This window comes from Eretmochelys imbricata, chromosome 11, assembly GCF_965152235.1.
Source record: "Eretmochelys imbricata isolate rEreImb1 chromosome 11, rEreImb1.hap1, whole genome shotgun sequence".
In the NCBI taxonomy this organism is placed as follows: Eukaryota; Metazoa; Chordata; order Testudines; family Cheloniidae; genus Eretmochelys; species Eretmochelys imbricata.
In genome coordinates this window covers 21,385,084-21,398,384 of record NC_135582.1, presented here as the reverse complement: position 1 = coordinate 21,398,384, position 13,301 = coordinate 21,385,084, and the positions used below count along the sequence as shown (strand labels likewise).

Here is a 13,301-nt window from a genome sequence, read left to right as displayed (position 1 = left end):
CTTTTCTTGAGGATGATCATGATGATACCACCTAGCTCTTACGTAGTGATCCCAAACAATTTTCTCTGTCCAACTCTGCAGCATCAGCATTCATAGTTGGAGAGGGGCTTTTGCTGGGTGTGCTGGGTCCAGGAGATGGCCAGTTTTCATAGCATTATCCCTCTTCAGACCTACTTGGATATAGTAGTGCAAGATAATGCTGATTCTGTTGGCAGTATATTTTGTTTCTTACCCATTCACTTTGGGTAAGAATTATTTAGCAGTGGCTGCTGTGGAATCCTCGTCAGCATGATGGGTAAGGAAAAGGGAACTCAATGGAGCAGTGTTAAGACACTGGTCTTCTTTACAAAAGCCCCAGTATTTTCAGGATCCCTTGATTGATTTCCTGTCTGTCTTTGGCCAAGCCGTATTCTCTTTCTCTGACGATACAAGCCCCAGGCCCATCTATTAGAACCATCTGTAAAAAGTAAGCAAGTTAAAACTTAGGTTCCTGACCCGAGCTCAGAGTTTTTGGCTCTTAGAGAATGACTTGGCTCAATAATTTCTGAGGGAGTAATGGCCACAATAGAAATTAATAACATAATAAATCTTTTCGGGGTGCTGGATATATAAAACCATCACCAAAATCATTCAGGTTATTTTTTGTTTGGTTGGTTGGTTGGATTTTGGTGTGTGTACTTTCCCCTCAAATTTCAAGTTCATTGAGTTGTTATTGTGTGATTGAAATGGTATTAGATGAGTCCAGTTCATCCTTTCAGGTAACATGCTAAAAATCATGGTCCATCTATATAGCAGGGATATTAAAAATGTTATCACAGTTTTCATAAGAGAAGGTTTTCCACTGAAGTCTGTGGCCAAAATTCCCCATCCACCTCACATTGCTGTGCAGTGTGCTTTGGGCCAATGTTCTGTTTCCTTCTTCTGTAAAGTACCTGAAACTGCATTTCAGTAGCTTTCTTGTACATGTAGATTTTGCTTCTGGACCTTTGAGTTGAAAGTCCCCTTAGAAACATACTTGCTGCTATATTTTTAACACTTACTGTTTCCAGAAACAGGGACAAAAATGTAAAATTAAAAAATATTTTCTCCATTGAAAGAAATAATTCCAAACACGTAGAACTGATTAAGGGAAAAAAAACAAGAAACAAGAAAAACAATGTCACAACATTTTCCCCAATTTCCCCCCTGAAAAACTGAGATATTCTAGTAAGCTTTTTGGTTGATTTAAAAATTAGGAAGAAACTTTGTGAAAATAGAATGCAATATTAATTAAGGTTTTCCCAATGTAAAATTTGAAAAATGTCACTCAGCTCTATTCATGGAGAGCTCTGTCCTCAATTATTGTTGTTGTTGTTATTATTATTATTTTATTATTGTCAGAGCAAACCTAGATACAACTGAGGAGGGGAATAAGGCAAAAAATACTTTCTCAGGCAAAACTGGCAGGCAAAACTGTTTTTCTTGGATCTGGGATTGCCATGGTCCAAACTGCTCTTGAGCACAAGTTAATGAGACCTGAGAGCTACTCTGCCATGCACTGGCTTGTAAAGATCACTTAGGAGACATTCCACCAATGAGGATCACAGGTGCATAGGGCACTCTTGCTGTTGCCCCCATAATACCTCTTCCTCAGGGCCGCACAGAGGTTTTTGGTCCCTGTGGCAAAATCTGACACTGAAGACCCCATTTTACCAGATTTTCTCAGTTTACTAGTAGAACAATGGTGTTTGTTTTATTTTCCCCCTAACTGACATTCATACAAATTAAGGTTAGGCTACAAGAATCTAGCTGGATTGTTCTTCCTCTCAAACATTATTACCCGTATTAAATATTCTGCAGACCAAATTCTGTCATCAATTTTATCTATACAGCCTCATTGTATACAAATTCTGGTCTCGGTTACTCATGTGTTTGTCTTTAAAATCTGCTCTGCGTTACACTAGGGTAAATCTGGAATCACTTTATTGACTTCAATGAAGTTACTCGGGATTTAATTACTGGTGCTAAAGAATGTAGAATTTGCCCTTTTGTCTTCAGATGATGTCTTTCATCTGTTACACGTGGTAATCTCACTAGCCTTCTGTGGGAATACACAGGGGCAACTGAGGGCATAAAGTGGCCTCCAGAATCTTACCAGTGATGATGCAAGAGAAGGAAATTAGTCGTCCTGGTAATGTTTTCAAAAAGAACTGAAGTGATTTAGCTTGTCTACATGGTGGGGTAATGCACCTTACAAGGGTGTAACATCAGAAGTGGACTAAAGTGTTGCACATCAATTGGTCTGTGTTGACCCTGCTGGTGTGCGCTAAATGTTCCCTAGCATATAATCATTAAAACCCACTAGGGAAGCTTTAGCGCGCATGAGTGAGCTTTAGAAATTATACCCCCATAGTGTGCATTACTGTTCAGTGTAGACAAGCCATTTGTTTCATAGACATTCAGTGAGATGATGGTATATCTACACTTCGATCTGGGGGTGTGATTACCAACGTGAGGAAACATACTCACTCTATCATGATAGCTCAAAGAGAGCCAAAGTGAAGCTGCAGTAGGGTGAGTGCGGCTGGACATGTTGAGTATGTGCCAGTCTGAGACCACAGGCATGTACTCGAGACGGCTAACCCTTCCTGCCACTTGCAATGCTGCGGCAGCTATTCTCTATTTTTAGAGCACTAGCTCAATCAGAGCTAGTGTGGGTATGTCTCTTCAAGCTGGGAATCATCCCCCCCATCTTGAAGTGTAGACATATCCTTACTCTCCTGAGGACTAGAGTCATAAAGAAATTTGGGCTCTCTCTCTGGCCCAATGTTTCTGTCATTTTCCACAGTGAAACAGGTTCATCATTGGTCCAGAGAGAGCAAGCAGGAGAATGAATTTGTAGCCAGTTGGTTAGAGCACTCACCTGGGACATGGAAGACCCACTTTCCCTGCTCCAATGACTTCTTAAAATTATTTATCAACAGTGGAACAGCTTCAATAGAAGACACTTTGGAAACCTCACATCAGAATATCCCATAGCCCTGTGGCTAGGGCTCTCACCTGGGAAGTGTCAGAGCCAAGTTCAGAATCGTAGACGCTTAGGGAACTTTTATTGCAAAAATTCAGGCACTGAGAGAGTTTAGGTGCTCATAGGATGCAGCTGAGTGATGGTTTTATGAATTTCATGTTTTCTGAATCCTACTGGGGACTGATTCTGGGATTTAGGCACCTAAAGTGTCAGAAGCCTAAGTCCTTTAGTGAATCTTGCTCTGAGTGCTGAAGTCCAATAATGTGGAAATGAAAAAGAATTATAAATTTAATAAATTTACTCTGAAAATCACTGAAGACCAGTAAATACAGAATCCCATGCTTGTTCCACAGTCACTCTTCAAAGTCGAACCAGACATTAACATCTTTATTTGTTTGGTGCTGGGTTTTCAGCATTGATTTCTTGTGATGTTTTAAGAAGGTTGTGCTGTTAAACCAAACTGTTTAAATATATGGAAGTCAAAAATACAAATCAATATATAGAAAGGAACTCTGATTATGTGCAAAAGAGAGAGCACATAGGAAGAGAAAGAATACACTAGGTTTGGTGCTGTGTGATCTATTTGTACCCAAAGATGTAGTTCATCTTGTGGGAATGGATGAGGACACTTCTGCTTTTATAGAGAGGATGTTTTTGTCTCTGTGCGAAAGACAGAGAAATGAAGGAGGAAGAATTTAGTGTTACATCACAACTTGTCTAACTTCTAATTAGAGAAGGAAGAGGAGGGTTTTCTGTCTTTCTCTTTTATATGCCAATAAAAACGGCCTCTGAGCAAGGATAGAATCATAGAATATCAGGGTTGGAAGGGACCCCTGAAGGTCATCTAGTCCAACCCCCTGCTCGAAGCAGGACCAATTCCCAGTTAAATCATCCCAGCCAGGGCTTTGTCAAGCCTGACCTTAAAAACCTCTAAGGAAGGAGATTCTACCACCTCCCTAGGTAACGCATTCCAGTGTTTCACCACCCTCTTAGTGAAAAAGTTTTTCCTAATATCCAATCTAAACCTCCCCCACTGCAACTTGAGACCATTACTCCTCGTTCTGTCATCTGCTACCATTGAGAACAGTCTAGAGCCATCCTCTTTGGAACCCCCTTTCAGGTAGTTAAAAGCAGCTATCAAATCCCCCCTCATTCTTCTCTTCTGCAGGCTAAACAATCCCAGCTCCCTCAGCCTCTCCTCATAAGTCATGTGTTCTAGACCCCTAATCATTTTTGTTGCCCTTCGCTGGACTCTCTCCAATTTATCCACATCCACATAGCTTTTCTCATCCATCCCAACAAGTTTAGCTATGCTTGTAACTCATTTTTTTCCTGTCATTTAATGATAATGTGCTCCACTAATTTCCTAGCAGGCAGTGTTCCCATGATTTTCCCTTGTGACCATGTGTATCACTACCCACAACATGATTACTTGCCAAAAGCCTTGGGGGCAGGATACTTGAGCCTATTTCAGTCTCTTATGGAAGAGCCCACCCATACCAAGTTAATATGGGTGTATTAATACTAAAAGGTAAGGCAAATAAACTGAAATAATCCACCTTTCCTGCTTTCCCCCAAATCATTCTTAGGTAATGACCCTCTGATAATCCAGATGTAAAGGTCAGGTGTTTGCAGCCTACAGAAGAGAAGAGACAGCTACATATGCCATGAATTTGAAATAAGTAAACAATACAATAGAACCCCCTGTACTCAAATCCCCATTTTAGAGTCCACAGTCTTATAACTACATTTTTTTCTCACCCTCTGTGTGGGTCAGTAGCTCATGAAAGATAAATTATATTAGTATACCAACAAACATCTTTAAGTGTAACATGTGCCAGGCATTTTTGCTGAGTATTCACAATCAACAGAAAAAGAAAGGAAAAACAAAATCCCTACCCAATGTGATATTCCCTCATTTTCAGCCAATTAAGAGACATACATTCCTCCATCAATACTCTCTCCTCTTTTAATCTTGGCAAGTGTGCCATCCCTGCTATGTTTTGGAGTTTGCCCATTATGAAAGGATGTCATTTTCATCATAATGCTGTGATCGGTGAAATTAGTGTACAAAATATAAAATATTAGCTTTGTAATACAGTATTATGATATTTTACCTACCTGAAATTCTTTCGGCAATAACATTATTGCCATTATTGCAGGACCTGAGACTAGCTTAGCAAAATCATGATGATATTTCAGAATTTAAGGATGGCAATCCTAAATCAATCTAGACATATATATAGCCCATTTTGAGCTTTTCCTTTAGTGCTTTAAGTACAGATGCAAAACTGCATCAATATCTCTATCATGGCAACTCATACACCTAAATATTATACTTCAAGCTGTGAAGTTGTAAAATTTTCTTTGAAAAAAAAAAAACCTCTCAAAAGGGCTAACTTGGAGCATGAAAGCACTATGGAATAATTCCTGGATAGTATTTAAAACCTACCAAATACATTTTAAAACATTAGCTGCTATGTGTTAGTGCCTTGGCAGCTGTAAATAAAACAGTTATTGATTTTGTTTTCCTAGATATTTGTACTGGATTGATTGCTGTGAGTATCCTCACATTGGTCGTGTTGGTATGGATGGCACCAGTCAAACTGTTGTCATAGAAACGCAGATCTCCAGACCTATGGCTCTTACAATAGATTATGTCAATAGTAGACTCTACTGGGCTGATGAAAATCATATTGAGTTTGCTGACATGGATGGATTTCATAGACATAAAGGTTGGTCAAACAGCTGTAAACGTGCAATTTTTGACATTTCTTATTTTTAATTAAAGGTGTATTATACTAATTGGGAAAAAAACTTTTGTAATCTAAATGTGAAGAATATTGTGCTTTGCAAGATGACAAAGCTACATATTTTGCTTTTTTGTAAGTATTTTAAGAATCAGAATGAGAATTTGTTTGCATCATTAAGCAGAATACTAAATGATACTTCCTGAAAAGAAAACCGTATTCTTCCCCCTTCTGTATTAACCAAATTTAGACAAGATCAAAAAGGTAAGTTTCTATTTCTGTATTTCTTCATTATTTCCTTTGTTTTTGCCAACACATATATTTTGTTAGATTACTCCTCATGAACACTGAATTTGTTGTAGATGTTGGCTGCCAACATGAATCCTGCAGGGCAAAATCCCTACTCCTGCCAATCTTCTGTATTCCTTCCATGGCTTAGAAAAGCCTCTTTGGCATTCTTTTAATACATGCAAATGTGCAGCAATTCATATCTGTGAAAAATGCCTTTTATCAAAAGAAAGCAAAAATTCTAAATAGGGACTGAGTTTTCTTAATAGTCCAAATACATTATTCAATAGTAAGACTTTTTTTTTTCTTGGTTGAATTAAGCAATAGTTGTTTAATGCATTTTATTTATTAACATAGAAATGTTACCCTTAAAGCTCTGTTGTCACAAATGGTTTGCGGCCTTTTGGTATACATAATTACATCGTCTCTAGGAAGAAAATTATTAAGGAGAGGCAGTATTTTTTCCATTGTTAAAGATAACATTTAGTTTCTATAATAAAGCCTGATTCTGCCCAAAGATCTTACTCTAAAATCTTCAAACATGAAATACTGGCCTAAAAAAGGGATAGGTTAGCTCTAGAGCTCAGTGTGACAGACTGAATATGTCTATTAATAAAGTAATATTTAATAACCAAAAGAGTTGAGGGGCCGAAAATAAGCTTTAGCAAAACTCCACCCAGTCAGGTAAAACTACTTTCCTCAATGAGTAACGGATATGGCCAATCAGAAAGTACTCTATTTGCCAGGCACAAGTAAGAGTCACTGAACTACATTCTTTTGGATATAGGGTTGTTAAGCTTTTCAGAGGCAGCTATCAAAGATGGTTGTATCCTCTCTTGGCCACATGTTCAGCTTTGCCTAGGCAAAGCCTTAGAGAATCAATAAGTGTAAAACTCAATTTTATGTATAGGTAACTGGGGAAACTTTGATGATGGGAGATGGCTCCTAGGAGTGTCTACCCTAGATGATGGGAGATGGGTTCAGAAAGGCCATACCCAAAATGGGGGGTGGAAGGGTGGGAAAACTTAGACGATTGAAAAGGGAGGACTCTCTCTCCCCCCTTGGAGGTTAGAAGTCAGACACTAGGGTCAGAGCATAAAAGTACTTTTTGGAACATGCAAGCATTTCTTTCCTTTCAGTAACTTAAACTGAGATTGCCTTGTTTAGTTTATCTTATGTAAAGTGTAAAATTTAAGTATGTTAGGCAAACCATTTCTTTTTTCACTTTATCCATTTTCTCTCTGTTTCTAAATCTGTGGTTGTATGTGTGGAAAGTTCACCCCAAGGAGAAAAGGCACCTGTTATCCTAGAATGAGGCACAGGAGGCAAAAGAGGTTTTGGAACATAACCTCCCCCCCAATTTTGTCTTGGTTAATAAGGCATAGGCAAAAGGGGCCTGTGCTACATGACATATGTTGCATAGGCTGTGGGGGTCAAAGACCCAAGGAGATGCCAGCGGTACCAAGGAAGAGATGAGAGTTGGTGGTGGGATCAAGTAACACTGAGAGTAGAATTTTTCTTCCAGAATTAAAGAAAATAGAAGATTTTTGCACTCCATCCATATTTAGGTTGTCCATATTTCAATAATGTCTTCTTTTTTTGTCACTTTATAGTGAAAACAATGATGATGAGGAGAAAGATAAAACTGAGGAAATGAGATCGAGCACAGAGGGTCAGAGATTAGTTCATTAAATTCTTACTTTAAAAATTTTATTAACATTTTAAATAAAAGTGTCATGGTAGCACATCATCTCTTATAGACTTAAAATGAGGAGCCAGATGATTGCTAGAGATGTTTATTTTCATTTTAAAAAATGAATAAGTCTGTAGCTTAATGGAGTTTATAGCTCTTCATGGAGATATGCCTCAAAGTTTAAATAAATCACGTGGTGTGCCTGTGAGGGAAATTAGAGCATTTCCACCAGAATTCAGGTTAATCGTACTTGACATTTATAAATTAGGAGATATTTAAAAAGAGATGTTCACCAATGAACAAAAATCTTCTATTTTTTTTTCTGAGATTCTGTCCTGAGAAAGGAAAGTAGGAGAGAAAAAAAATAAGTTTAGTGACTTTAGTTGAGGAGGGGAATGCCTCCCTGATCAGTTGCCTATCCAATCCCTGCTAGCATGCACCCGTGCTACTTCTGGCAGACCTTCCTAAAGGACACACCTCTTTCTGACCACCTCACATCTCCAAGAGGTCTGGGACATGGTCTGGGAACAAGATGGAGCTTGGGAAGTCCATTGTGGAAGAGAGTATTGGATGCAGAACTGAGGGCTGCAAAGACGTGCAGAAGGGGAACATGTGCAAACACAGCAAGGCCAGTAGAGAAGGGAAGTATGGGACTGAGAGTACTTCATCCTTCCAGCAGATGTCAAATTAATTGGTAGGTTTCACACTTAACAGTCCTCCCAACATGGCTAAATTGCCTTGATGAAAGGCTTACAGCACTGCCTTGGTGTGTTGAAGATAAAGCCTCCCCAATCTTGTGGAAGGGAGTAAGCTGGCCTCCAAAGCACACACACCATTTTGGGGGTATTGGTGTCATCCTACAAGCATCATAGAATTTGTCTGAGAATCTAGGGACTTCCTAATTCCTACAGAGGAGTTGGAAAGGATCAAGTGAGAGTGCTACCTAAGGTTTGTTGAGAGGTTATGAACCCTAGTGGACACTCACTCATATTCATGTTCTAAGGTCCATATGAGTTGAGTTTCCCATCTGTGGATCATAGGAGATTTGCAGAAACGAGAGAGAGAGAGAGAGAGGAATATCCCTAATGTGCTACCTTCAAAATTATTTTACTCTCACCATTCACTCTTAGCTCTTCCTACGGAACTCAAGTCTCTGAGTATCCCTTCCACAGAAGGTGAGCCCTCTGTTGAGGATGTTGGAAAATGCATACAAAAAGGTTTTCTGAGACTAATGTGGGATGTGGCTTTTGGTGGACCAGGACACTTCTTACTGTTACAACACTGAACAGTCAACACTGAACAGTCAGTTTTTTGTGTAAAGATCTAAATTAAAAAATGACAATAATGTTTGTAGTATTAACCAAGACTGAGAACTTAAAACTGAATTTCTGCAAAGCAAATTATGATTTAGTAATTCAAGGGGTAGTGAGGTTTTGTAAATCCCTAATTTGGTTATTTTTCATTGGATACCCAAAAAGTTGGTGAATTGTATTCTTTATTATTATTTTCCTTTAGCAACTTAATTTTAAAATTGGAAAATAGTTTTATTGTGAATGTTTAGTAGAAAACTTTAATTCAGTAAATATTAATGTGTGTTTTCTAATCCCACTTTTATGAGGCAAGATAGAAAAGTAGGGTTGTTGTTTTTTGGGGGATGGGGGGTTTCTCTCACACACAGAAAGAATCTTCTGCTCTGGGATCTAGCTAGTAGATTAAATGGTGCCCACAGTGGTCAGAGAAGCAACTGAAACTGTTTTGGCACCCAAACTGTTCCCTCCAAGTAAACATTGGAAGTGTTTTATCACCATAGCACAGCACCTCAGCAGCTTTTCTCATCGCTGACCCATGGGTTTTCACAATTCTCCTTCTACATTTTCACTTCTTCAGCCATTCCTATTCCTGTCCTCTGTTCCTGATGGCAATCCAAAAATAGAACTGTGCTATAGGATGTAGGGGAGGCAGCCGCTATAGTCCTCAGGGCTGGATTAAGGCATAGGCACTGTAGGTCTGTGACTAGGTCCCCAGCTCCTAGAATGACTAGATTACACTAGAATCTGAGCTGTTATTTAAAAAGAAAAAAGTGAGCTTTTAGGCCTCATGGTCATGAAGAAAAGATTCTAAATGTGTACTACACATATACAATGTAGTAACAATTGCCTGAGTCTGCAGACAGCCTGAAACAACAGGTGTGAACTCACCCATGCCTTTCAGTGTTAACTTCAAAACTCATTCCTGCATGGAGCCCTATCAGCACCACCTCAACAGAGGATATTGTGTGCAGCAGGCCCGGTCTGTGCAATACTCTGTGGACCTCTGCTGTCACCCCATGTTTCTAGTGAAAGAAGAAAGACCCTTTCTTTACACCCTTGCTACTTCCAAGAGAAAGAGTGCTCCATGCTGCTGCTGTCTCTGCCTCTCTGGGATGGGAGGGTTCCCTCAGCATCACCATAGTGTGGGTGCAGGGCCACAGGCAGATCCTGTGGTGTGATATTCCGAGAGCTCTGGCTTACTTTAATCCATCCCTGGCTGCTTTTGACTGACAGAATTTGAATCTTGTAAGCTTGGTCTTTAAGCCCAGTTTACTCTTCTTTTAAACTTCTAGCCACGGGCTGTAACAACTTTCCAACAGGTAAAACACACTCATCTCTCTTGCAGATCTTAGAAACTATCTAGGAGAGGGGAATGTCTGATGCTTTCCTCTCCTGCAGAGTTCCTGATCTTTGCAGGTGAGAAATATCAGTGACTGCCCCCTCTTGTGTACATTATGGTTGGTAGGAGAGAAGTTGTACTGAGAGTTTTGACACACCAAGTATGCTAGGGATCTTGGGGAGTTTAGGAGAACTTCATGGCAATGGAGACACTACTAACTTTACACAGATACTTAAAGTTTAGTGGTTGATTACGTAAGCTATCTTAGAGTCTAGCAAATGTAAAGCTTTAGCACTCACAAGTTTTATGCATATTAAATCACTGAGCATTCATTTGAGCATTAATCTGGCTAAGCACTAAAATGGCTTATTTATACCAGCTTTAAACATTTAGGAATTTAGAAAAGTAATCATTTGGGTTCCCGTTCCATTGGCCACCTGGCTACGTCAAACAGGTCTTCCTAATCTTTAGGCCTAAAAACTCTCTTATTTCTGAGCAGGGGAAGAAATATTAAATTTGAAAGGTGTTCACAGTTTAGTTCCTGTAATTTCAAAACTACTAATTATAGAAGCTTGTAATTACAGGAAGAAATATTCTGGGTTTGTTTTCATTATGTTAGTTTTACACCAGTATAATGTCATCAATCCATGGAATTTCACTGGTGACTTTTACATTTATCAGAGTTCAAATTCTGGTCCTCTTGTCCTTCCTAAACTTAAGCACAAGCATTTGCAGACAAAATCTTACTTTATGGGAAAAGTTAGGGAAGTATGAAAATAGGGTTTATAATGGCAACCCAGGCACAACCATAGTTACAAAATTGTAACAAATTCCTCTATAATATATATATATATATATTGTGTGTGTGTGTAAGAGCTAGCTAGATCCATCCATCAATCAATCAACCAATTATAGGGAGAGCTGGTAAAGTGGCTGTCAGCAAATAGCAAAAACCAGTTGACGAAGTATGTCTGTTCTCCCTCACTAGTGTCGTGTCCACACAGAGGATAATAATTTGCTATTGCTATCAGTTGCTCCATGATTCTAGTGGGTAGAGGTCAGTTCTGGGACTTAAACTCTGCTAGTGACCCATGTTGGTGTCAGTATGATGCCTTATGAAGGATTTTTTTAAATGTTTCTTTTTTAGAAATCACACACAAACGATGTTAAAAAAACATTAAGGATGCAAAGTCAAGCATTCCAAAATTAGGAAATGTTAGAACTAAGGTTGTCCCAACAACCTTAATTCTGCCCTTTGCTACATATGTACTTATAGTTAGAAAGGTTTTAGTAATACAGAACCTAAATCCGCTATATATATATATATAATATAAATAGTATATATAATATAAATATTAATATTAATATAATATATATAATATAAATAGTATGAAATCATGTATCTATGGACTCTATCATAATGCATACACAAACAGGGTCTGGATAAAGTTATACATTCTAGCATTTCCTAACTTGTGAGTGCTTGACTTTGAAACCTTAATGTTATTTTAGCATAGTTTCTTTAATTTTATATATATTCACTCACACATTTTCCATACAGTTAAAATTAATTGAAATCTGCTGTGTAGATGATTTTTTAAATTTATGTTGTAATTACACTAAATTGTTATTGAGTGTTGGATCTGTTGTGATCATAGGCCTAGGTTAATAGTTTAGGTCACTCTTAAGGGGGTTATTGTGGCTTCAGAAAACTCAACCAACAATTACTCCTCCTCCCAAGCTAATTTGCATGCTGCAATCTTATTATTTTAGTTGAGTTACTGTCAAGACTATATAAATTTATCAAGGGTTCAAACTGGTACATTACATGACCAACACCAGTCACTCTTAAAAGTTACATGGCTGTATGCTAACTAATTAAGGGCCAGATTCACCATTATGCTCCAATTGGTTTCTGTTGATTCAGGCTACTTTGTTCTTCACTAGCATAGTACTTGAATATGGCCTTAAAAATTACTTTAAAAATGGTATGAATTATCTTCAGTCCATTAAAGGTATCATTCTTTTGTACAGTGTTCATGCATAATTTTTTAAATAATTCTAAAGCGAAAAAAGAAATTCCCTACAAAACCTATTTAAGCTACAGTTAAGGTTGAAAGTAGGTAACATAAGTGTAAACATCATATGGTAACCATACATTTAGGTATAAGTCATTTAAATGTTTGTAGTCCTAGATTTTATTTTAAATAATTTTTAAAGACAGATTCATTTTTCATTTCCTCCTCCACTCTAGGTTATTTTAGCTATTTTAGGTGCCATAACTGCATTTCTATACCTTAACATGTTTAGAGGTTTTTTTTATTTTAATTTTTTAATTTCATCTTATCTTTGAATTTCTTGATTTATAGTGCTTGTTTGGGGGAAAAATTGACATTTTTTCTATTTTTTTTAATGTTTAGATTACTGAGATGTAATCTGAATCTTAATCTCATTTTAACAAAGTTTTTTGTCCGGAAATATACTTTACTGTGCAATTCAAATCTCAATTCCCTAATGGGAGTGTGTGTTTTATAGGTATTAAAATGATTAAATAGAAACATTTTAATTGCAACCTTTTCAAGTTTCAAATTACATTCCAAAATGCTAATTTCAGTCTTCAATATTAGTTAATACATACATACACATATATATTTAGGAATCAAGGTTTTAGTTACTGTGATTAAACAATTTGTTATGCTCATTAAGCAGGATTTGGGTTTTTTATTTTTAAGATAAGATTTTAAATGTAGTAAAAGTAATATTGACTAATATATAAAATATTAATCACTGAAAGTCTCTAGCCTTACAAAATCAAGAATAAAACATTCTACAAAACTCATAAATAAAATTTAGTTGGACTACAACAATAAGTATTTTTTTCTTTTTATTATTACAATCTACCCTTTCCCCAGTA

The 13,301-nt window shown here is 37.5% G+C and overlaps 1 protein-coding gene across 1 annotated transcript in view; it reads left to right on the top strand.

Annotated features, from left to right (window-relative positions):
- Positions 1 to 13,301, top strand: part of LRP1B (LDL receptor related protein 1B) — a 1,054,628-nt gene that overhangs the window by 841,153 nt on the left and 200,174 nt on the right. Inside the window, exon 60 of the mRNA XM_077830376.1 lies at positions 5,543 to 5,742. Coding sequence (XP_077686502.1) covers positions 5,543 to 5,742 — 200 coding nt within the window. The remainder of the gene's footprint in view (positions 1 to 5,542; positions 5,743 to 13,301) is intronic.